Source organism: Labrus mixtus, chromosome 13 (assembly GCF_963584025.1).
Source record: "Labrus mixtus chromosome 13, fLabMix1.1, whole genome shotgun sequence".
In the NCBI taxonomy this organism is placed as follows: Eukaryota; Metazoa; Chordata; class Actinopteri; order Labriformes; family Labridae; genus Labrus; species Labrus mixtus.
Window position 1 is genome coordinate 15,855,256 of NC_083624.1, and position 25,373 is coordinate 15,880,628.

The 25,373-nt window shown below is 41.2% G+C and overlaps 1 protein-coding gene across 5 annotated transcripts in view; it reads left to right on the forward strand.

The window, feature by feature from the left end:
• The window catches only part of slc4a3 (solute carrier family 4 member 3), a 63,358-nt gene that overhangs the window by 24,916 nt on the left and 13,069 nt on the right, over window positions 1-25,373 (forward strand). For 3 of the 5 annotated variants that reach the window (XM_061053868.1, XM_061053870.1, XM_061053872.1), the window contains 12 exons: window positions 8,805-8,950; window positions 10,479-10,659; window positions 10,923-11,058; window positions 16,380-16,439; window positions 18,963-19,149; window positions 19,944-20,046; window positions 21,193-21,377; window positions 22,363-22,582; window positions 23,346-23,561; window positions 23,662-23,810; window positions 23,953-24,147; window positions 24,319-24,510. In XM_061053868.1, coding sequence (XP_060909851.1) covers window positions 8,805-8,950; window positions 10,479-10,659; window positions 10,923-11,058; window positions 16,380-16,439; window positions 18,963-19,149; window positions 19,944-20,046; window positions 21,193-21,377; window positions 22,363-22,582; window positions 23,346-23,561; window positions 23,662-23,810; window positions 23,953-24,147; window positions 24,319-24,510 — 1,970 coding nt within the window. Of the gene's footprint in view, window positions 1-2,410; window positions 4,279-8,804; window positions 8,951-10,478; window positions 10,660-10,922; window positions 11,059-16,379; window positions 16,440-18,962; window positions 19,150-19,943; window positions 20,047-21,192; window positions 21,378-22,362; window positions 22,583-23,345; window positions 23,562-23,661; window positions 23,811-23,952; window positions 24,148-24,318; window positions 24,511-25,373 lie in introns of those variants that run through there. The other 2 variants (XM_061053873.1, XM_061053871.1) reach the window with 2 other exon arrangements.

Sequence of the window (25,373 nt, forward strand, 5' to 3'; positions counted from 1 at the left end):
GCAATCTGAAAGCATTGCTGTTGCTCTGGTATTTATGATAAGAGTGAAAACAGCAGGTCTATTAAAAAGACTCTGAGGGGGGAACAAGAAAAAGGCAGAAAGTGCATCAGCTCTCTGATGTGAACATGACTTCAGACTCTTTAGCTCTGAGCATCATCAGGATCCATTACCAGAGAGGAGCACACTGTTCTGTTGGTTGTTTTGTTGACAGCTTGTCAGTGTTATTCTTATTTTCTTTCTCAATGGCAGATTTCTCTGTCAACGTAAAACCACCTGGAAGTCTCTGGATGTCTAAAAAAAAAATCAATTTAAACTGCAAATTGTACCTTGGCTTGATTTTTGTTTGTAAAAACAACAGCTGTAAATTGTATCTCGAAAAAACATGTTGTCATCAGAGGCTTCATTTTGGTTTCAGCAGCCTCTAGTGGCAGTTTAAAGTAATACAACTCAGTCATTAGAGGTGCCCAGACAACATGTTAATAACACAAATAAATGATGGAGATTTAAAATGTTATAATTGAATTGTTACCTGTTTCTTCAGAAATTCTAGAGTGTAACCCAACATTTTTTTTCTGTCTCACATGAACCCTTCAAAAGAAAATCAATGGCTTTTTATATAAGTGAAGAAGCACTTATCATTTCCCTGTAACGAGTGTGAGTCAGCATCAACTCTTAACGTTAAATATAGAAACTGGCTTTAACTGTCACTCACTTTTTTTGCATTGTGTTTAAAATCTGCTAATCAGACAGAACAAGAATAATATTACTGTTTGATGTTTGCAGAGTAAGAAACAATGGTTGTCAAACAACACGTACTGACTTACTCCTGCAGAACACCTCCCATAGAATTATATGCAACAGTAAAAATCATGAAGGTAATGCAACAGATCTGAAGTAGAGCAGATTGATGATTTTTATAAAGTATTTCCCTGATGTCAGTCAACAATCACCTGTTGTTTATAAATCATCCTTCATATGTTCAATTATCAGAAACATCATTTGTTGCTTCATTTGTACCTCGATAAAAGAAACATCAGAAATTCTGTTTTTCTAAACTAAATTACTGAATGTACTTGTTTAAAAGATCTGTAAACGTTGTAAACTTGGACAGGCTGTTACAGTGTTCATTGTCAGTCTGGCGGCTCTGATGTTGACACTTGACAAGCTTTCTTATTGCTACTGAACAGTTGGCTCCACTGTGGGCGTCCAACATTGTGTCTCATGAAACGAGCCTACACAGCTCCTGGCCCACTCAAACACACAAACACACACACACACACACACACACACACACACACACACACACACACACACACACATTAAAAATAAGCTCCTAACACAATAGCTGAAAGGATGGAGGACAGTGGACCTGCAGTATCTACACACCGTTTCTTTGATGTCACATTGACAGAATACTTTTGTGATGAGCTCTAACGCATCAACACTATGTAATACTACTGTTTTCAATGCTGGGCTTGTTGGTGTATTTACATGAATGGGTGAATTAGTTGTACTATCATGGTGATATATAACATTATAATGGGATAGATGCCATAGTTCTACCAACATCAGGCCTTAGACTTAAAGCTTAAAGCTAAATGTTTGGAAAGAAGGCAATAATTAAAAAAAACATTTCTTTGAGAAGTGCTGTAAAGGCTTCAGCCCCCTCTGCTGGCCAGAGTGAAACATGTAAAATATTGAAAAATTGAATTCATCAGTGTCATGATTTCGTATTATTTAGGTTTGTATTTTCAGTGTTTCTCTATGTTCTAGTGGGTTTTCATCATTCGTGAGTTCTGTGTGTCTTCAGTGTTTCATGTATTTTATTTTGTAGTTGTCCTTAGTGTTTCTTGTCTTTATTCCTTCTTCTGTGTGTTTCCCTCCATTGTGATTGCCCTCATTGTCTTCACCTGTGTTATTAGTCGCACCTGTGTTTGATTACCCCTGTGTCTATTTAGTCTCTGTGTTTCGTCGCCTCTGTGTCAGTTCATTGTTTGTTGTTTCTATGTCGTTCGTTGGTATGTCTGTTTTTGCGCGTGCTCCACTGTGGTTCCCTGTTTTTGATCCCTGTGTTTTTTGTTGTACTTTCTGAAGTGAGTTTTTGTTTGCCTTTTTGTTTATTAAAGACTTTTAGTTCATTCTGCACTTGGGTCCACCTCTACTCGTTTTCCAACTGTTCGTGACAATCAGGTTCTGTTCAGTTCATTTTTTTTCTGTTGGAAAGTTAAAAAGTTAAAAACATGTTAAATGTGGAGAATAAGATAGAAACAGTTTCCTCGTTAAAGCCTTTATTTGATAGGGCACTGGATAGAGTCGGTAATCGGGAGAGAGAGTAGGGAATCACACGCAGGAAAGGAGCCACAGGTTAGATTTTTTCTTTTTTTACCCGGGCTGCCTGCTTGGAGCAGCCGAGATTGTTTCGGCTGTCCTTTATCTTATGGGGTCATGTTTTTCTTCCTCCCATTCATGTTTAAAAATCAGGTATAGATTCTTAATTAAACAGCCTACATTATATCTTTGTCAGAAGAATACAAATCTAAGATAGGACAAACAAGTGAAGATGAGGCAGACAGAGGGAGGTGAGCCCTCATGTTAACAGAGAAAAAAGTCTCTCACAGGATCCAGAGGCTTTAATTAACAGGGGCTGCAGTCGATTCCCCTTTAGCAGCGACCCTGCCTCTGGCTTTTCCTGATTCACCAGAGCAGAGTAATCATTGACTGTTTGGGAACCACAGGGCACCTACAGTCCATCACAGCAAGCTATCGGATTTGTAGGAGGTGATGGGTGAAATTGACGGGCTGCATACAGTAAATCCCCACAGTAGATCCCTCTGTTTCACTTTAGTCAACGGACTTCATAGACTCAGAATTCTGCCCAATTTCAAAATCAAATAAGCTGCCAATTAAAGCCAAGTTTTGGCCGCTGAACTCTACAGGGTGACATGTTAACAGCCAAAGAAAACTGAAATTCTTCACTTTCAAGCTCTATGAAAATAAATGGACTTTGCGCTGAGTCTCTCAATCTCTCATCTATCTCAGTCACACATAATTCCTGTTTAGAGAAAGTATACTCAGTGATTTAACGTTAAATCCAATGTTTATATTCCTTAGACTGAAAAGAAATACAGGATTTCCTTGAACACACCAACACAATATTCAAGCATGTTGAAAGCAGTCCTTTGAGTGTCTAAGAGTGGCACACTTGATCTAGACGAGTCAGACCATTACACCTCAGGGGTTTCCATGGTGACCAAGGGACAGAAATTGTGAAGCATGCTCTGATAATTATCAGCAGCATGATATCTCACTAAGATTAGTCCCGTCAGTTACTGTAGGTTTCTCTGGTGTAGTTTACATACTAAAGGTTCTCAGTTTTTACCTGTGCTCGAGTCTTTTTGTTCAGTGCTTCTTTTAGTTGAATGTAATTCAGGGATGACTGCAACCATCAGAACTTGACTTTTACCCTTCTGCAAATCACATGATGGGGATGTGATAGTGGACTCTATGGAAATGAGGGGCATGAACTCCTCTTGCCTGATTCACTTAGTGTTGGTTTTCCAACGGCCACAAAGATCAATTGGCTGGGGACATCGTTAGAAAAGGGCGGAACAACCATTCAGCTGACAGGCAGGTCTCACAAAGTAGACCATCCCTGTCAATACCTGTTTTTGAAGTTGCGGATAAAGTGTTATTTGCTGCCATTTTGCAGCTCCCTGATTGTGGATCTAGCAGGGTGTGGCATCAACGTTTGGATTTTGTTTGGATTTAAGGCTTATTTTGCATCATATAACTATTTCACTTATTGGACTCCTACAACACAAGAAGTGTCTTTGGATACCAGAGGCACAAGGCTTTTTAAAGGTCGGATGTTGACTCTTGTTTTTGAGGTTTTGACAACGTTTTTTTTTGCCAAGATCCAGTCTCATTAGAACAGTGATCCAGGAGAACTATCGTTCATGAGTTGGAGCCCTGGATGAGCAGTGTGTCCACTTGGAGGAGGATAGGAGAAGGTACCAGCAGCGGAGATGACAGACGTTGAGGGACAGGAAAACCAGGGACAGGGCACCTCTGATAAGGGGCTCAGCATTGAACATCCTGGACAAGAACGTCGGTGCAGTACCCAGAAAGGAACCCCCAAGAAGCACCAACATGAGCCCCACAGCTCATCGGCCAATGCTGAGGGATTGGAGGATTTTGAAGAGTTTGTTTTGGATTTTGACGACTATGACTTGCTTGAGTCAATCCAAACTCAAGTGGAGTCATCGATCGAGCCTATCCGTAAGTTTTATAAAGTTGTGCTTCTGTTTTTGAAGGGTAGAATTCTAATGTTGTCCATTCAATGAAACCATGGACATTTGACAGTAGTAAATGTTATGTCAAGCTGTTGATGACTAAGGTTGTTATGTAATCAAAAAGTACCCAGAACTCCAAATGGACGTGCATTATAGTCAGGTTTTACATGGATAATCAATGATGGGGGGCTGCTAGCTTAATTAACTGCAATACAACTCATTCATGGCCACACACAGAACAAGTTGGTCAAAAGTATTGAGTGAATTGACATGATGCCCAACTGCTGCTATTTCCTGCTTTCCTATTGATCCAGTTGCCCTCATTTGGCAGGTCCATTTGTGATCAGCCACTGTTTGAGTGGAAAGACATTTCATTGACCAGCTAAGTGTGGTTCGACATATTTAAAATAAATTAAGTTAATCAACCTACAATACTCACGAGTACTTTTAGAGTGTAGTTGAAAGTCTGTCAAGAAATATGAGCATTTTTTATTATTATTCCTTTTAATAACTATGTCTGCTAAACCTCAATAATGACATCACTTGGTATGATATGGTTTGATATCCTTGTCTGGGTGAAACTGAATTCTGATTGGCTGCAGGAAATACATTGATTCCCAACAAAGGACATCCAAACTTTTGAAAACCTGCGACGGCTACCAATCGACATCTACATAAGTCTTAATTGGTATTGAAATGTGGTCATCAGAATTCTGACTAGTATTTGTCGTTAAGCCCCATTAACAGTTATTATACCATGGCCTGGGTGAATCCTCATTTCTCATTAGCTGCAGGGTGTCCATCTGATCCTGACAAGGGAACCCTACTTATCAATTTCACTTAAACTTACAGTTCCCTGTTTTTAGTATTGCAATAAATACATAGTATCAGCCACTATTGAAACATTATAGGAAAGCAGTCACCAGTAAAAGCCTCAATTCATGATGTATTTCATCTGGTTAATTCTTTAATCCACATGGCATTGCATCATTTGTTTTTGATCATTCTGAACATAAATTGGGAAAATGATTTGGCTTGATAGCTTGCTAGTCTTGTTTTACCAAACACCTAAATTATGTTTAGTGTGTGTGAAATGTATGCAACGTGGCTGACGTTGAATCTTGCTTGTATCCCTTGAAGTGTCCAGTTGATAGCTGAGCCAAAGTGTTGTATGAGCTGAGGGGAATCTCCCATTGCCCCGCCTGCCTCAGATCAGTTCAATGTAAGAGCAATAAACTATGGTTAACATTAGCTTTGCTAGCTCTTGAATCTGATTTTGAGACTTGAAGTACTCATCTTAATTTTTTTGTTTTTTGCAAGTGACAATGATGAAAGTAACTAAGACATTGTTCTTTGAGGTGTCCTTGATAAAGGCGTGGAGCCAGCACTTTACCCTACTGAGAGTAGAAGGGTTACCTCAAGGGGGTCCACCTATGCCCAATGCTGGACAACGTATAATTTGCCTTTTAATTTGAATGGTACAAAGAGCTTGTTTCTTCCTGCCTTTGACTTTCTCAGAGCTTTTAACAACCATACAATATCAGGTCCCCTGCTGGTCTCATATTAATATGTCAAGAACTTTTTGATAGATTACCACAAATTGATGACATCTGACCTTTAGGCCCAATCTTAAGGCCAACCCCTGAGCCCTAACCTTAGTTTTGAGGTCCCTTGATCTGGTAGCAGTCCTTTAGAAGAGACATTCAAGGCATTGGAGTTCAATCCTTACTCTTCAAAATCCCTGGTCATTTGGATCCCAAATGACCCAAATGATACCATTTAGAGCTTGAAGACCACTACCCCTCGAACTTCAAAAGAGACGGGACAAACAACCCTCCCAAGAGCATAAAAGGGTTAGGGCCTAATTGAAAGCCAAGTGAGATGTAACCCTGGTGGCCAAAGCTAATAGCAGATCCCATGAAAGTTAACCATTTTGGACCAGGTCAGTTAGCACAGCAGGAAATAAGCATTAGCCTGTTTCAAAGAGGTGACACAATTTGAATCGTACAAACTACTTACTAGGAAATAAACATTTTAGAGGCAGATTGGCATAGACAAAATTAATTCACAGCTGTTTTCAAGAGCTTTAGTGTCATTACGATTAACATTGTTACTCGTGTTCCATATGCTATGTGACTTATGAGATATTTAACATAAATTCACGTCTAATATATGCTGCCATTCCTGTCATGCATTTCCCTTTAAACTCAAGGGTAACTCACAGGTCTTCACTCGGTGTCTATGTCTCTTTGTCTTTTTAAGTTGCCAGAATCCTTTTTATTTGGTTAACATACCAAGTTTTTTTTTACATCAGATTCTTTGTATTACAAATGACCATGAGTTTAGTATTGCAGTAACGGAAACTTTTGTTTTCTCCTCAAATTTAATTAGCAAATGAAACTTGTATGATTGGATTTGACTCTGAAAAAGAGCCAAAAGAAACAGAATTTGTGGACAACATGATACCTGGCAGACAAATACATGTCCTTGTGGGATTTTAATTATGGAATGATTTTCTTTAGAGGGGGGTCATTGTTGGGATATATTTAACTTCTCAAATCCACATAAATCGGTGTTATTAAAATGGGATGGTTGGTTACACAGGGATTGTTTAGTTCTTCTAGAGTATAATTATTCTAAAGAAAACAAGTGGCTTCTCATTGACCCAGTTTAACTATCAAATTGCCCAATTATGTCCCATCACAGAGAAGCAAAAGGATTTGTTGTCCAGTTTGCTGTCCAGAAATAATTAACGTTCCACCAATGTCCCAATTAATGCCTGGAAACCTTGAGCTGGTGATCAAATTAATGTTATTTTTTAGATTTGTTTTTGGGCTTTTATGCCTTGATTTCAGAGGACAGTGAAATGTATAATCAAAGGTCAAAGAACAGTTCAATGGGAGAAAAGGGAGTACAATTGAGTCCCTTTCAGCTACATTTTATTTACCTAGTTCATGCCCTTTCTCTGTGGTGAGAAAAATGTGCTCATCAGATCAGCTGGAGCAGTTCACCAAAGGACAGCTTTTCGAGTTTTCCCCTCGGGAGGGTCTGCAAACTGAAATACAGCCTAACTTCATCTTGATTTCCATTTCTCTCTGTTTCCCTGAGGAAGGCATGACGCAGTGGGACGGAACACTTTCTGCAGCTATTGCGCGCACACACACACACACACACACACACACACACACACACACACACACACACACACACACACACACACACACACACACACACACACACACACACACACACACACACACACACACACACACACACACACACACACACACTTACTCACTCTGTCACCTCCTGTAGGCCCGGCCACTCATGTAGAAGATTAAAAAAGACAGTGTTTATTTAGTCAGAAAATTAATTCAGCTTTTGGCTGCTCTGATGGGTCGAGAACAGTTCTTTCAGTTCAGAGTGAAATGTCAGTTTCAAAACCTGCCAACAGATCGTTTACAGTGACCTTAAACACACCAACCCAACACTACAACTTAACCTCACATAACCTTTTACATACCCTGACTTCTAACCTGGAGTCTTAACACTTGTTCCAGGGATTTTGTTCATTACAATTCAATAAGCAGACATAGAACGATTATCTGCATGTGATGACTTCAGTCATGCTCTTTATAGATCTGACAAAACGAATAAAAGCAACACGATGGTTACTACATTGGTTAATCATTCATGTAAATGCAAGAAAATCTAAGGTTAAATCAGATTAGAATACTTCAAATGCTGCCTAGAAAGTGGAGAGTCAATCAAAACACTCAGGAGACTCTTTGAAAAGTAGCCGACAGGAATGTAAACACACCTGAGATGCATTTAAAAAGAAGCCCATTGACAGGTGTTTACTGCCCTGCAATGTTGCCTGAGCTACAACGTATTGCCTAAAATCTTCCATTTGACCAACTCTGAATGAAAACACACCGGCCCTCAAAATGGTTTGTAACAATTTGACTAAATTCTAACCATTTCCTCAAATCATATAAAACATCATTTGCCACCCCTGAAACACATTTCCACACAGGTGGTTAACATTCTCTCCGTTTCCTGGTGAATTTATCTAAATCAAACGATTTCCTGAGCTACCCACACTTCAACGGCAGAAATGGCGAGGTACTTTCTGTAATTTAGAGACCTCCTCGTTAAGCTAAACTCAATAAAATATGATTTGTGGTAAAGGAAATTGAAAATGAAATTACTCTTTTTGAACTGACAAATGTCTGCGAGAAAAAGCAGCTCTTCTGTAACAGTTTCCCATGGCGAACCTACGGCAGACTCTCACTCACCCGTGGAGCTTTCACCTTCGCTTAGTGGATATTCCTCTTGTCAGCTGGAAATTAGATTCCTGATTTTCCAGTATGGAGCACATATCCTGAGTTAGAAAGCATGTTTATTATCTGGTTTATTTCCTAAGAAGATCTTTTTTTTTTTTTTTTCGGTCACACTGACCCAGCAGTGTTGACCTTTTGATTTGGACTTAAAATACTTCTTGTTTTTCAGGTCACAGATTTGAGGACAACCCCGGGTTGAGACGCCACCTGGTGAAGAAGTCATCCCGGTGTCAGATGAACCGGAGTAGCAACAGTTCTACACCACTTTGCAGCCTGAAGAGGAAGAAGAGGGCAGCAGACAAGAAAACTCATGAGGTTTGCTACACTCTTTTGTTCCCCCAAAATAAATGAATCAGCATCTAGACGGCCAGGTGAACCATCACTTAGCAGACAACATAACCACATACAATTTCCATAGTTTAGGACATAAATATTATCATCTTTAAAGCAGTATTATGGGCAAATTATCAACGATTAACACATAACACATATTCTCCCCATCTTCACCTTTCATTTTGTCAATGTGTAAAACCTTCAGAGTATCTTTGCATGATTTCCAGCTCAAACAAACTCCTTATTTATCTTCCACTGGTGTCAGTAAAAAGCCTAATTTTAGCCTCTGCCTGAAAAGGTTTGTACAGCTACTCAGGCCTCCCCTCACCACGTGCCCACTGTCTTCTGATTGGCCAGCTCTCCTGGACGCTGCAGGGCTACCGGGAGAGGGCTGCATTCCAGCGCTGGTAGAATAAAGCCTTTGTAAGAGGTTTCAGCGGCTTACGTAGAGGCTTGAAGCAGTCTCCTGAGATTTTGGTTTCTTATCGGGGAATTATCCCGTGATTTGCAGAACAAGCCGTTTAGCGCCCTCCGCAGACTTATCCTGGGATTACTCCAACATACGTTTACCTCATGATTTAAAACTATCAGAATAATAGGTCAACTTTAAAAGCCTTTGATTTCAGTTGTATTTTTGTTCACCCAACAAATATAAGCCCAATGTTTGTTCTTCTCAAAGCTCTTGGCCTTTGCCAACTCCTGAAGGGAAGTAGTTTTGTCTTTAGCAGCAAACGTGCTCACTTGCTGTTTTGCTAACTTTATCAGCTGTTTTGTTGCTAGGCACTTTATACAGTGATATCAATAGTTTTAAGATTTAAAATAAAAAAAGCTCCTTAGCCTGCGGCTTGCTAAAAACAAGAGTGAGTAGGGTCTTGACAGTTAATCATAAAGATGCAAGCAGAACAACCAAAAAAGAGGCTAAAAAAAACTCTGGAGAGCTGATACTGAGTTGATGATTATTCTGCTGTGTTAAACACTTGAGGTAAACACAGTTGACATCATTTCTGGAACATTAATAGCTTCAAAAATAATGATCAGTCCATACTTGTGAATAAATTAAAATTCATTAGTCTTATAAAATACAATTCTCCTTTAGTGTAGTCTATTTTAGAAACATTCTTCTCTGTTGACCTGAAGAAAATTAAACCTAAAAATCCTTCCTCATGTTTGAACCAACGACACAAATCACATTACGCTTTGTTGCTCTTCGAACACTTTGCTGGACATGAGTTAAATGTTGAAAGTCGTCAAATGTCTCTCCAGACCATTCTCTTATCCTGCGAGTCCAAACCACTTTAAACTGGATCCAAACCACTTAGTTTAGTCAGTCCCCATAAACATGTGTGGACTGTGTCATTGGATTAGCTTCCTTTGAACTCGGTTTGCCATCAGTTAAAGATCGTGTTCTTCTTGTTACAGTTATTTTTCTTAACTACGGATAGATGCAGTTTTTCTGTTTTAGTTCAACAAGCTGTATGTTAAAAAATACCCTGTTCCTCTTCATCCTCAGTTGTTTGTGGAGCTGAACGAGCTGATTGTGGAGAAGGACCATGAAATGCGTTGGAAGGAGCGCGCTCGCTGGATCAAGTTTGAAGAGGATGTGGAGGAGGAGACGGACCGCTGGGGAAAACCTCATGTGGCCTCACTCTCTTTTCGCAGCTTGTTGGAGCTTCGGCGCACCATCACACATGGTAAAAAGCTCCAGAATGCACGCAGAGGGAAACTAAAACTCACAACAACATTGTTTAATAGCTCTATTTCCATTTGAAGCTGAAATATAATCTACAATAATAAACATGGCATCAAACAGACATTGTAAACTAACAAACCAGTGTGTTTTTGGCTGAATTTCTCAAATATCTGTACTGTGTAGATTTAAATCTTTCTCTCCCTGATTGCATCTGGTATAAGCAGTGCGGTTAGCCCTTTATCTTCCTCTGTCTTCTTTCATTAGGTGCCATCCTTCTTGACCTGGAGCAGAACTCACTGCCAGGCATCGCCCATCTGGTGGTGGAGACAATGATCATCTCTGATCAGATCAGAGCTGAGGACAGACCCAGTGTTCTCCGGGCGTTGCTTCTCAAACACAGGTCAGGACCTGGCTAACTATCACTTTAATATTCTAAAATCAAATTTGATGTACCCACCTCACAGAGAGCATTTTTATCATCTGTTTTTAGTGGAAAGTTATCAAGTTATGCTACTAAGAAAACTGGGGGGAGAATTAAAGGCCTCATATGTCAATTTTGGACAAAAATGTGTATGAATATTTACTCAGAGTACATCAAAATGGAAAATCAAAACATACTAACAAATCAGATAACCCCTTATACGACTCAAGTCCAAAAGCAAACGGTTTAAAGGTCATATATTATCCACCTTTTAAGCCAGTTTAAATACCGTAAAATCCGGTGTATAAGACGCACTTTTAATACCTAGTTTTTTCGCCTTAAAAGTTGGCTGCATCTTATACACCGGTGCGACCAATATACCAGTATGAAATGCTGAAACACACGCTGTCATTACAGCGGGTGCAGCAGCCCCTATCACTGCGACCTGACGTGATTAAAAACCCATCCCCATTCATTGTGAATTGAAAGCTGAGTGCACGCTGTGCTGGGAAAGACGGCGACACAGACCAGTCTGGCTGCGCGACTTTTTTCCACATCTTTTCTCCCTCACAAGGTCATAATCATGTATTTACAGAAAACAGTGGTATATTTTTTTCCGTAAATAAACCTTGTGGAGTGCTTTTTTGATTGAACGAGTCCTATATTAAAGTTAAAGAGTGACCAGCGGAGTCGGGCAGCGTGACTTGCAAGCTAGGAGTCTGTGCCTCACAACTTTCACTGCAGGCTGAGAGCTCAACTACCGTACTGTATCTAGTAGGAGTGCAAACTCCCGAGCGTGAAAACAGACGGGACTTTAAGAGCGACACAGCTGCACAGAAACTGCACGTTGTAGACATCGCTGAACACAATATAAATCGTCACGCAGGAAAACAGTTCAAACTTTTTTTTCTCTCAAAGAGACCTTCAAAACGTCTTATATACCGGTGCGACTTATATTCCGGATTTTACGGTAAGTCTCAGAGCTCCTCAAAACATGTGTGTGAAGTCTCTCTCTAAATTCACTCTGATCCTGTATTTGATCATGCCTATAAACCCCTCTATTTCAGCCCTGCTCAGAACAGGCTGTTTCTGTGTCTGTACCTTTAAATGTAAAGGAGCTGTCTCTGACCACGCCCCTCTCTGTAAGGGCTTTGGTGGCTCAGGCTTTCTCGCTCCATGCCCTATTGTTTATGGTGAGAAGGCAGACTGAGAGGGTAGAACAAACACCTAGCTGTGGGAGTGTCACCCACCTGGGGGGAGGAGTTACTGCCCTTCGTGATGTTGTGAAGGGAAAATCTCCAAACGGCCTGTTTGAGCATTCACATTTTCTGAAAAGTGGAGCAGGCAAAAGACGGAGAGGATGGACTTTTCTAATAATTTGGGGGTTTGTAGACAAACTAGAGGCACATGTTAGTGTCAGGAAAATATGGTGAAGAGTATTTTGCGTAATATGTGACCTTTAAGAAGTACTGCAGAGGTATGAAATGTATTGATAGAGTCACAGAGGAGATGGACGTGTTTCAGGAATCACTCCAAAGAGGTACATTCATGTAAAATGAGCATATCAAAGACGCCTAACTGATCCTGTTACTGACAGAACTGCTGTGAAGGAATTTGATTTACTGCTTATACTGGCAACTTTATCTGCCATTAAAGTCCTTTAAATTAGATTATGCAGACTATTCTATCCTGCAGCCGCCCGTAGGAGAAGCTTTTTCATTGGTTTTGTGCGTGCCAAGGTTGATTTTCAGGACATTATTGTTAAATTATATGTTTGGTGGAGGAACTCCTTGTGGTTTCGGTCTGTGGGATTGTAACCATGTGAGCAGATCTTGATTAATCCACAAAAAATCCCAATCCCATTTAATACCAACGTTAGAGACATGCCCCTGAAAACATTTTCACCTTTGATTCAGCTTGTTTCTGTTTCATGTATTAACAAACCAGTCAGTGTGTTGTATTAGGGATGCAACCTTGTTTACATTACGCACATAGATTTCAGGTATTGAAGCATGAAGAAAAATTACCACGTCTCTCCTCTTCCTCCACATTAGTCATTGTTCTGCTGTGGAGTTTGTTACAAACGGCAAACTCTGGGGAACTGAGAGGGGAATTTCCAAATTGTGACATTTAACAACACTTGGCTCTTCATGTGGTGTACTTCCCCGGGGTTGACTAAGATTCGGATGGCAAGACCGTGTTAAAGCTGCACTGGGTCCTAAATCCTACACTATTTGATTTAGAGTTTGTTGACGTGAAATTGTGTAAACCACCTCGTAAGTTTGATCTCTGTCTGTCTTCAACTACAGAAGAAGAATGAGATACGATGTTTGAGGCTCTTTGAAGATATCCTTTATTAATCCCATGAGGGGGAAATTACTTTTACACTCTGTAACTGAAACATGCCACACACACACACAAAGGCTGAAATACACACACATGCACAGACAGGATCCGATTGACATGCATTAATGGAGAGATGTCAGAGTGAGGGGGTGCACATGAAATTGCAGAGCAGTTAAGGGTTCAGTGCCCTGCTCAAGGGTGCTCAAGAAGGGAAGTGGCTCCTCTCGAGCTACCAGACCATCTTCCAGACTTGGTCCACACAGAGACATAAACTGGCGACACTCCAGTTCCCAACTCGAGCTCCTACAGACCGAGCTACTGCCGCCCCACATTAATGTATAATCTTTCTATGTTGAGCTATTTTTTTTTTTTTTATTATAAATCCAGGTTCATTGTATTTCAAATGTTTTCAAAGAAGAAGATGAAAGAAGAGTGACTAAACATCAAGCTATAGTGTATATTTATTCAGAAGGTTTATTGCTGCAGGCTCACAGGGACAGTTGTTCTTGTAGAGTTTTTGGTGCTCTAAGGTTTTAGCACGAGCCGACTCTTTCCAGTCGATGCGATGTTTGTAAACCAGCGAAGCGGATAGTTATCAATGGATGCCACCACTAACTCACAGGTGTCTGGATCTCCCATCAGGCAGTTGTCTACTACAGAACATTAAAAGATTTAAATCTCTCATCCATGCTCACAAAACCCCAGAGGGCATGGTTACATCAGATCCTGCACACTGCTACTCTGTAATCAAATAAAGCATGTGGATGCAAAACATGTGACATGGCATCCCCTCTCTCTCTACGCCCGTCCCCTCTTATTGATTGGCAGCTGCATTGACATGCCAGCTAAACTGACCTAACTCACACAGCCAATGGAATAGTGTGCTCCATGCAGTGCGTTATAGATCTGTCAGTGTTATATAAGGAAAAAAAAAGGTGAACTAAATGTCGACTGTCAAGTTGAATTACCAAAAGGAAAGATAAGTCATGCCTGCCAGACGCAGATGTTGTCACCATGCTCACTCGTTCTCCAGCTTGTTTTATACAACATTACTGTTAAATGGATTGAGAAAACATTTAAGGTCACTGGTTGACGACTCCTGACTTAAATGCAAACCAAGTTTTGCTTGATATTTAAACCTCTATTGGTTATTTCTTTTAAAAAGTGGTGGTTACAGTCACTGTGTCCAGCAGATATCATACTAATTTTGCACAAACCCAGGTACCCTTTTCTAGCACCACCAGATTTTTAAAGGTGGTGGATTGTTGTTATAATTGGTTAGTGACTTATATGTACATGAATGTAAGGTTGAATTGTAGCAGGTGGTTGCTTTACATCCTGCCCCACAATGAGCTCATAGTTTTGAGATGTCGAGTACTAAGGGGGGGGTTGTGGCTCAGTTGGTAGAGTCGATCGTCTAGTTCGATCCCCTGCTCCTGCAGCCACGTGTCTGGTGTGTTGGCCAAGACACTTAACCGCTGCTTTGGCGGTGGCGTATGAATGTGTATGAATGGAATAAGTAAATACTGATGGACACTTTACATGGCAACATCCACCATCAGTGTGTGAATGTGTAGGTGTGACCTGCGCTGTAAAAGCACTTTGAGAAGTCAGAAGACTAGAAAAAGCGCTTTACAAGCTCATGTCCATTTACCATCTATTATAGCCTATGATGAACCTTCCAATCTAACATCCCAATGTCAGAATGCAAAAACGCAACAAGTCAATGACTTTACTCGTTATAATACCTGCTAAGTGTCAAATTTTTCCTCTTTCAACACACTTAAAGAGTTACTAAAGTCAGCACACTGATATTAGCTTTTACAACTTAGCGTAATGAGTAGAGCTGTAGACCAGGGTTTCTCAACTTATAGCTCGATGGGTAGCAACATGATAACATTCAATAAACTGGCTCATTGTTTTTAAGCAACATAAGTAACATAATTGAAGTTCAAGATGGTCAAAAAATGAAAATACATGCAGCAAAGATCGGAAAGACCCTCCCTACTCCGCCCAGTGGTTAGCTAATGCTATCCAATGTTGAAAATAAGTCAAACCTCTTGTTATTGGGTTAGCTTAATACAGAAGTAGACGAGGCTCAGACAGTTATTCACAATTCTCTTCTGACCAAGACTTAATCTGATAACTCAGTTGGAGTGGAAAGTGGTGCTTCACCAATTGATTATTAAGAGTGCTAAGCGTAAATTTGAAAAATGTTCCAAACATATAAAGGCAGCACATCTCAAATTCCAAGTTAAAGAAGACAAAACAGGAATATTCCCCCAGTTTACTCCACTCACATCACAATAAATTGAATGTAAAATAAACTAGTGGAGTGTTTTGTCCTCCTTAACTTGGAATTTGAGATGTGCTGATAACTATTTTTGATTATAGAAATTCTCTACCAAACCTCAAACATGCCAATGGCATGCAAAAGGAGTCCTACAAATGACCCCTAGCTGCGCTGTATGTTTAATGTCACTAACAATCTATACATCAATGGAAGTCTATTGACAATAGGACCATATTTTACCTACTCTGTTCAGAACAAAAGGTGTTGGCTGAGTCCAGATTAGCTTGCCTTTTGGTCCAGGTGTGGACTAATGTTTTTCCTTTGAGTTGAGAGTTAGTGTCACTGGAGGACATTATCACAATTATTGATTAAAGGTCTCTTTATTGAGCTGAGTTCAGGAGCTTTTGATTGTTCAACACTCTCTGAAGGTTTAAGTTGTCACAGTTGACAAACAATTGTTCCAATTGAACAATTCTTCTTCATTAATCTTGGCTTTACATTTGTGTGTAATTTGATTTAATCAAAACAACTCCTGAATGGACCCAGGGGTGAAACTATGTCGACAAAGGCTTTTGTCAAAGTCAGTAATAAATGTTCACTCACACATGTAGAAGTTTAATTTTTAGAAACATTCATTTTATCCTCATGTCTGTGTGTTCAGCTCTCCTGTGCTACTGGTGCAGCATTCTCTGCCTGGCTCTCCCTCTGTTAGGCCAGAATGGTACAGCCCGATCAGTGACAGTAATGAATAAATGCATGGATGATACTTTGGTGTGATGATACTTGGTAATTATTGCACGGATAAATTTTGCAGTGTCACTAACGTGCATGGGATGGATTCAGCACAATCAAAGCGACACAACAGATGAGCGTAAAATAATCCAGCCATCAGACGTTCTTAGTTGCAGGCCTTTATGAATTAGTACCAGCTCTAACAGCCTTTTCACATAAAATTCCCAGCATGTCACTGGCTGCTTCCAAAGGGGGAAAAAAACCCTCTCTCTGTCATCATCGGAGTCATCACCAGTGTGAGATATCCGATTTACGACGTGGAAAGAAACACACTGAGGCGCTGCTCAAATTTAGCTCATCGCTGACTCGGAACACTTTAAAGATCCTTTGGAAACGTCTCGAACACAATTCATTTCAGAGTCACACCTCGTTCTTTTGTCTCGAGCACTGTCACGTCCAATTTCGGGCGCCGTCTTATTGGACCATGTGGGCCTAATGAGGGAGGTGATGTCACCATTGGCCTAAAGAGGAATAAAGCAGTGTTAAAAAGAAGAAAACTTGGCTACAGTGACACAATAAATACTTCTCTTGGAGTGGAAATGTGCTTACTCTTAAAGTCACATGCATAAAGTAGAGATAATAAGCCTTCACAGATTAGTGTCTGGCTGTTTTATTGCTGCTCTGATGCAAATATCCCATTAGGAAAAATTACCGTTTTCACTCAGGCTTTGTCGTAAGTGCTTTATAATGAGCTTGTTTTGAAAAGTGGATTAATTTAACAGGCATTTTGCTGATAACTTCCCGAAATGTATGACTTGCATTACAAGTACATGAGGTAAAGCTCAGAAACATGTAGAATTAATGGAAGGTAGATTATAGGAACAAGACGCACAGCTGTGCTTGTCAACGACTCTGTAGTCCAGATTTCCTGCAGCCACATTAATTCAAATGATTTATGATAGGAACTATTTTTGGGCTCTTTGCCTTTATTTGAAAGGACAGTGGACAGAGTAGGAAATCTGAAGAGAGAGAGAGGGAGAGTGGGGAATGACATGCAGGAAAGGAGCCGCAGGTCGGACTTGAATCAGGGCTGCCCGATTGGAGGACTATAGGCTCCGTACATGTGGCACAGCCTAACCACTGGGCCATCAGCACCCCAACTTTTTCTATTTGTACTGATGAAAGTAAAAGGCTGGAGTGATAATTATTTGATATGCATTTATCTTAAGGTTTCTGAAAAAGAGAAAATAGTATAGTAGCTGATCTCCATGACAACTAAACCAACTAAACAGTTATTGCTGAAGGCTGTGAGTGGAGCTACTGTATCCCCATTGGAGTTCTTCAGAAGCGCTTTACACGGTGCGATTCCACAACAGTGCCATGACAGAGTTCTACCGCCACTACACCTTGCATTTGTAATGGCGTAACATTGGTGTCCAAGTGTGCGTTTTCACATTACCTCACAGCGGTCCGAAATCACACAGCAGGAACTCCACATACACATACACACTCAGACATGCACACATTGCTGCACTGTTCCACCCCTGCTGCCCCCCCCCCCCACCCTTCTGTTTCTCTTATTACTTCCCATGTCAGATTAGGGCTAGAACAACGTTTTCCCACCGTTCAGCCTCCATGTGTTACATAATGCAGGTGAAGCGTAACAGGGTCGTAATACTTTAGCACCAATAGTCCCCACTGTACTGTGATGTGATGAGCTAGTCTACTGCCATTTGATTCTATTGAGAAACCAATGAGTCAAGGGTGTGATTCTCACTGCTGTCAGTGTCCCATGTAAGAACATGTTCGAGGTTTAAGCAGTAACATTTCATAATAAGTTTAGGCCCCCCCCCAAAAACAACAACCCGAACATTGATGTTTTACACGAGACACATAATCCACTCTCCTGAGTAAAACATGTTCCCTGCAAAAAGCCCTAAAAGCAAACTCAGTGTCAAACAGAACCAGACGATCCAGGGTGGAGTTAAGCAGAACTCTGTTAGAAAAACATGATGCGTGTAAGATGTGATTCAGATCAAAAGCCTAACAAGTGGAATATATTTCAGTAAGACTTTATCAAACACATTGTATTGGGACTGTGTTGATGTTTGTAGAAGATAAAATGCAATATTGTTCTGCTTTTCTTTATTATTCAGTGATAGAAACACCCACATTTAGGCCTTTCCATTACTTTAATATTCTTCTGATTGTTCATACGGCGCTATGTGTTTGTTTGTTTGTTTCATTACTAACAGGTTTGATTGGAGTTTAATACTTTGACTTTATCTATTACTATCAAATGCTACAGATATGACCTAATCTTTAATTTGTTTATGATTCCCATCAGCCTCAGCTTGACCTTTAAAAACGCCAACGTGGTCACCGTCAGCGTCGTAGCATGTTGTTGTTTGCATGTAGCTCAGAGCTCCGCTGTGTCTAAGAGACAGCCTCACAGTGTTGCTTACATGGCTGAAGAATTGTACTTTATGTCTTGGTTTTTTGTCTTCCAAAGCCATCCGAGTGATCTGAAACATCGCTTTCACCGCCACCACTCATCCAGCAGCCTCGGTCACGGCAGCTACAACCACAACCACGTCCAGGACACCAACCTGCCGCTGGTGACAGAGGAGCACGACGAGCACCAGGACGGCAAAGGGCCCGTATACGACCCCAAACAAGACGTGTTTGTCAGCCTGTTTGTAAGATTTCCTTTCAAATCTGACGTTATTTTCACCTTCACCTCTGTAGCATTTCTTATTCTTCACACGTCTTTTATTCTTCCTGTCCGTTCGAGAAGCTGTTTAGCAGAGATCTGAGGGTGATATGAGAGCTGGAGGGTGATAAATTGTGACACAGTAGAAACAGCACGGGCGGACAGAGCAGTGCACACGATTTGCCAAAAGCCAGAGTAACGAGTTTTGACAGGAATCCACAAGGATAATTGAACTCAGCTATCTAAATGGACGGAGATAAAAGCGATCTGGAGGTGTCTCGTTCAAGTTTATGGTTTGAATTAAGTTCTAAGAATCAGCAGTAAGCGGAGATTTAAGCATGATTACACACGAGTCCTGATGTGAGGCCTGTGGCTCTCACATTGTTCTTTGAAACACCCTCCATGAGGTCAGAAGTCGTGTAGGTAGTTCTTGAAGTCGGAGAAAGTAAGCCTCCCTGCGCCACATGTGTTGAATTATGTTCTTAGTCAGCTTACAGGTGCTCCTAGTTAAAGCTTCTTGATGCATTAACTGTGAAATCTTAATGTTCCCCACGGCTTCAAATGTTGGCAAATTTAAAACAGCCTATTAAAATAATTCTGTTCAGGCTTAAAGGACCAGTCATGCACTTACTTGAAAAGAACTGTTTCGGGCCATTAGATGATTATTGTTCTAACATATATTGCTCCTCTCACATTATTGCTCCCATGCTATATAATGGTGTCACATCACGTTGGTCAGAACAATAACGCAGATAACCCCACTTCTGTTCCTTTTCCAAGAAATCGCTCCACCCTCTGCCTGAGAGTCATCCGGCCGCAGCCAGATCCATGAAACTGCTCGCCAAGATTCCCAAAGATGCTGAAGCTGTCATTGTTTTAGCTGGTAAGCTCTGTTAGCTTTGACAAAGTCCAGTAGTCGGAGGGGTATGTCTTTTATTTTCTTCTTTATTTTAGACATGTCCAGGGGATAAATCTGTTTGTTGTAAATGTTTCTTTCTGCTTTGCCTCAAATTCAAAATAAAATAATATTGCACGACAGTATGAAACTAAAATGCCATGACATCCTCACCACTGGTGGTTCATACTTTGACGTAGACTCTGACTATCTGTTGCCTTAACTGAAGTGTGTAGTGTTAATGACGTCCACAACGCTGCAGCTGCTCTGCTCTGCGCCTTAAAGCAACATTATGTAGGAATTCAGTTTGGTGCGCTTTGGCGCCCCCGAAGGTTTCTGAGTACAACTGCACTGTCATGAGACACAGCTGTGTAATGGCTCACAGACAATATGCATTTGTTGACAAGCAGAGTGATGATGTTGTCAGAAACCAAAGAACCATGTCGACTGACAAGGTTCAGTAATATTAGCGGGTTTTTGCTCTCGAGAGGGTCTATAGCTCGTTGTAGAGATGACTTATTAGTGTAAGATGGATTTATTTATTTATTTGTTTGTATGCAAACCTGAGACATAATAACTTGGGTTAAATGACTTTCTGCTGCCGGTAAAGCTGCTAAACATGAGACAACGATGACACCGATAATGATACAGCCAAAGGTGGTTAGATTGCTGGTTGCTCAGTCACTCTCTCTTTTTCTCTGCTTAGCTTCATTAGTCACTGTTCTCTTCCATCTCTTAACCTCAGCCATGGTATCAAATAGTATCTAGATGGGCTAACTGGCTAGCACTGTTAAGCCCTACACCCTTCTAATGAGAGAGCCGCAGCCCGCTGCCAAACTTCAACAGAACTATAAGCAGGTGACCGGGGCGATCTGTGGACATGGGAGAGATACTCCCCCTGTTAAAAGTTGTTACATATTGTTTCTTTGAGGATGTGAAACAGTTTCTCTCTAAGCCTACAGGTTTGTACATTGTAGAACAGTTTCTGTGGAGATAGTAACAGAATTGAAGAAACAATCAGCAGAATCGTTTTTCAAATATTTTGTAGACAAAAAGAAAACAGCCCGTCTGCAGAGAAGTGAAAATTCTGAATTCATTCAACTTATTGTGGTGTGTCTTGGTATTCCTTCTCAGGCTGTGTTGAGTTCCTGGAGCAGCCAGCGATGGCCTTCGTCAGGCTGAATGAGGCCGTCCTTCTGGAGTCAGTCCTGGAGGTCCCTGTCCCTGTTCGCTTTCTGTTCGTCCTGCTTGGTCCGAGTCAGTCCAACGTGGACTATCATGAGATCGGACGATCCTTCTCTACTCTCATGTCTGACAAGGTAGATAAGAAGCTTCACTGATGTCACATCACATTTCAGCCACAGGTCACAAAAGGCATAGACACTATCTTTATAGTTTATTCACTCTCAAACCTTTGATTAGATCTCAAAATGACGCCAACTGAAAAAAGATGAAAATGAATTTAAATCGTGAGCTGATTCTGTCCTGTCAAGCCGCAGGTCAGAAGGTAATGTTGTTTAGTTGTGCGGTACAAATCTAAACCTCGCCACTTTTTTTTTTTTCACACATTTTCCTTGAAACTAAAAACGGCTCTCAAAGTGATCAGCACCGAAAAATAATCTGATAACAGAATGTAAAGAGGAGCTGCCAAATAAAACCTTCACCTGGGGTGCAGTAGCTCAGTCTGGAGGGACTTGGGTTGGGAACCGAAGGGTTTGACGGTTCAAGACCAAGGTGCGGACAAAGTATGGAAATTGGTCTGTTAGCTGGAGAGCACTGTCAAGTTGGCCTTGAACAAGGCATTGAACCACTCCACAAGCTAAAGAGCCCCCTTACTCTGACATCCCTCCATTAGTTAGTCCTGTTTGTGCATGTGTGTGTATTACAGACTATGAATGTGTAGCTGTGTTTCAACAACAGAGTCTAAAGTTGAATTTTCCCTCCCGGGATTAATAAAGTATCTCTTCTTCTTCTTCTTCTTCTTCTTCTTCTTAAAATAACTTGTGAAACAGCACTTTTCATATCTTCATGTCTCATAGAAGTGACAACAATGACTCTTCAGGAGTGAATCAGAGAGCTACATATTCTTCTACTGCTTACACAGCCTTTTAAAAGACAGCTGAGAAGTTCAACTAACAGGAGTACTTTCCATCCACTGCTGACACACAGTCAATCAGCTCTTACTTCCAACAGATACTTAAAATGTGCACAGTTGTTGCAGTTATAAATAATAAAGGCGCTCCATACAGATTCACTCGCCTTAAAAGCCTTCTAATGATGATATCTAATTGTACCATGTTGTAGAGTTTCCACGAGGTGGCCTACTTCGCTGACGACAGACAGGACCTCCTGAACGGTATCAATGAGTTCTTGGACTGCAGCATCGTCATTCCACCCTCAGACGTGGAGGGCAAAGACCTCCTGAAGACGGTGGCAGACTTCCAGAAGCAGATGCTGCGCAAGAGGAAAGAAAGAGAGCTGAAGAAGCAACAATCATCAAGTGGATTCGAACTGAACAACAAAGGTAGTCTGTTAGGTCTTTGAAGGGCCCCGTTTTCCAGCCAAGGTTTCAATTACTTAGTAAAGTTCATGGAGGCGACTCTGATTCTTTGAAAAAACAGGGCTAGCTATGCAAACACTGATCCCTGAAGTCTGACTGCTTTAAAATTGTTTTAGGACCATTCCCTGTGTTTGTGTGAGACAGCTTTAAATAATATTATTTGTGCTTTTTAAGCCGCTGTTAAATTAATAAAGATACCATGTTTGATTTCACCATATACCTGTTTTGGCTATAAACATACTTCACTTGTTTGTTGATTGTGAGACTTTAGAAAATGTGTATTTTGTGTTTCTGAAGAACCTCGTTTTTGAACTACTTGGCAGCAAATCCCAAAATAATGAGGCCAACGCAGTGAGGAAGGCTTTTTGTATTTCTCTTCATAAACTCAGATATGAAAAATGACTTTGACACTCACTCCTTTTTTTAGTGTCACTCAGCCCTAAACACACCAACTACAAAGAAAATATAAGAAATCAGGTCACAAATCAGTTTATAGTTTTGTTAAACGCTCCTTAATCACTCTTCAAAAACCCACCGCTCTGCAGTGTTTCAAAGTGTTTCTCAAACAGCGGCAGGTTGTGTAGATGTTTAGAGGCTATCTGTAGTCGCTCAGCTCTTTGATACTCAGACAATACCTAGTTTCACATTTGCATGACAGTGTGCCTTTGATACATGATATGGAGCATTGTGGTCGTTTCTTAATGTGATGACTGTACCAACCCCTCAGAGGTGAGTCCGGAGGAGGAGGAGGAGGGGGACCAGGAGGTGGATCCATTAAAGCGCTCAGGGATCCCATTCGGAGGCCTCATCCACGACATCCGCCATCGCTACCCGCAGTATGTCAGCGACCTCAAAGATGCCGTGGACATGCAGTGCTTCGCCGCCGTCATCTTCATCTACTTTGCCGCCCTGTCGCCAACTATTACCTTTGGAGGCCTGCTTGGTAATCTTGACTACGGGACGAAAACATCAACATGTCGTGTCATTCTCAGACCTGTGCTCTGAACAGGTTTTTTTTTTTCTCTTTCTGTTTTGACATGCAGGAGAAAAAACAGAGGGCATGATGGGAGTGACGGAGCTCATTGTGTCCACTGCTACTCTTGGAGTTATCTTCTCGCTGCTTGCTGGTCAGCCCCTCCTCATCATCGGCTTCTCGGGTCCTTTACTGGTGTTTGAAGAAGCCTACTATAAGGTACTCTCATCTTAAATCATGGAAGTTATAAAATGTCATTAAGACCTACAGCAACGTGTGCAACATACTCCAGCTCTGTGCAACAGAATTCTCATTTTGGTGATTTATTATTTTTTTTAACCGTATGGGTCTTCTCACTCAGTTCTGTCAGGCCCACGACTTTGAGTACCTGACTGGTCGGGTGTGGATCGGTTTCTGGCTCATCTTCATCGTTCTGGTGATTGTGGCGGCAGAGGGGAGCTTCCTCGTCCGCTACATCTCACCCTTCACCCAGGAGATCTTTGCTTTCCTCATCTCCCTGATCTTCATCTATGAGACTTTCTCTAAGCTCTTCAAGGTACCACATGTGTGCATAGTCATGTATTCATTATGAAATCGCAGTACAGAGCCTGTCACAGAAACCAGGAACATTCAAGAAGTACTTTTAATACTTTGAGTCACATGTACAAAAAAAAGCCGGTACAGCGTATGAACACTGGATGAACTGAGATGCTCTGCTTGTTTCCAGGTGTTCCATGAACATCCACTGATGGCCATGTATCCCACTGACTCCACCCCAGCCACGGGGCTCAGGGACTACGAAAGCCCCGTCTTCAACCAGCCCAACACTGCTCTCCTCTCTCTGGTCCTCATGATGGGCACTTTCTTTGTCGCTTTCTTCCTCAGGAAATTCAGAAACAGTCGCTTTTTGGGTGGCAAGGTAAGGTCTCTTTTAATACCTGGATTAAGAATTACATGCTTATTGTGGGCATTTGAGGGCGCCTCAAACTGACGTGCATAGTTTGCATCCTTAATGTTACACAGACATGTTTAATGTGTATTCTCTTCTACAAAAAACTTACAACTGGTTTTCTGAACATTCGAAAACCTGCGTTGATCACAGCACATCCCACTTCTTGGCACATTTAAGGCAGAGTCTGCAGAAGAAATAAAAGTGGAGCCCAAGTTAAAAAGTGGTTAGCGCTGTTGCCTCACAGCGAGGAGGTTCCTGGTTCAAATCCCCGTCGGACAGGAGCCTCTCCGTGTGGAGTTTGCATGTTCTTTCCTTGCTTGTGTGGGTTCTCTCCAGGTACTCTGGCTTCCTCCGATAGTCCAAAGACGGACCAGTTAGGTTAACTGGTGACTCTGAATTGCCCATAGGTGTGAATGTGAGTGTAGCTGGATGTCTGTCTCTATATGTCAGCCCTGTGATTGATTGGCCTACAGTCCAGGGAGTAGCCCCGCCTCTCGCCCAATGACAGCTGGGATCGGCTCCAGCCCCCCACGACCCAAAGGGAAGAGCGGTAAAAAAATATAATGGGAGTTAAAAAAAGATTGTTTCAGAAAAGTCAGAAGTTTTTATTTTCTTAACTAACATAATTTAGAAATTCAACAAAAACATTTGTATGTTTCTCTGTGACCAGTACAGCTTTCTCCTTCCTTTTTTTTTTTGTTAAATCTATTTGAGGGCTTTTATGCCTTTAGGGTAGTGGATAGAGGAGGAAACCAGGGGGAGAGTGGGGAATGACATGTTGTAAAAGAGCAGCAGGTCTGATTTGAACCCGGGCCGCCAGCTTGGAGAAC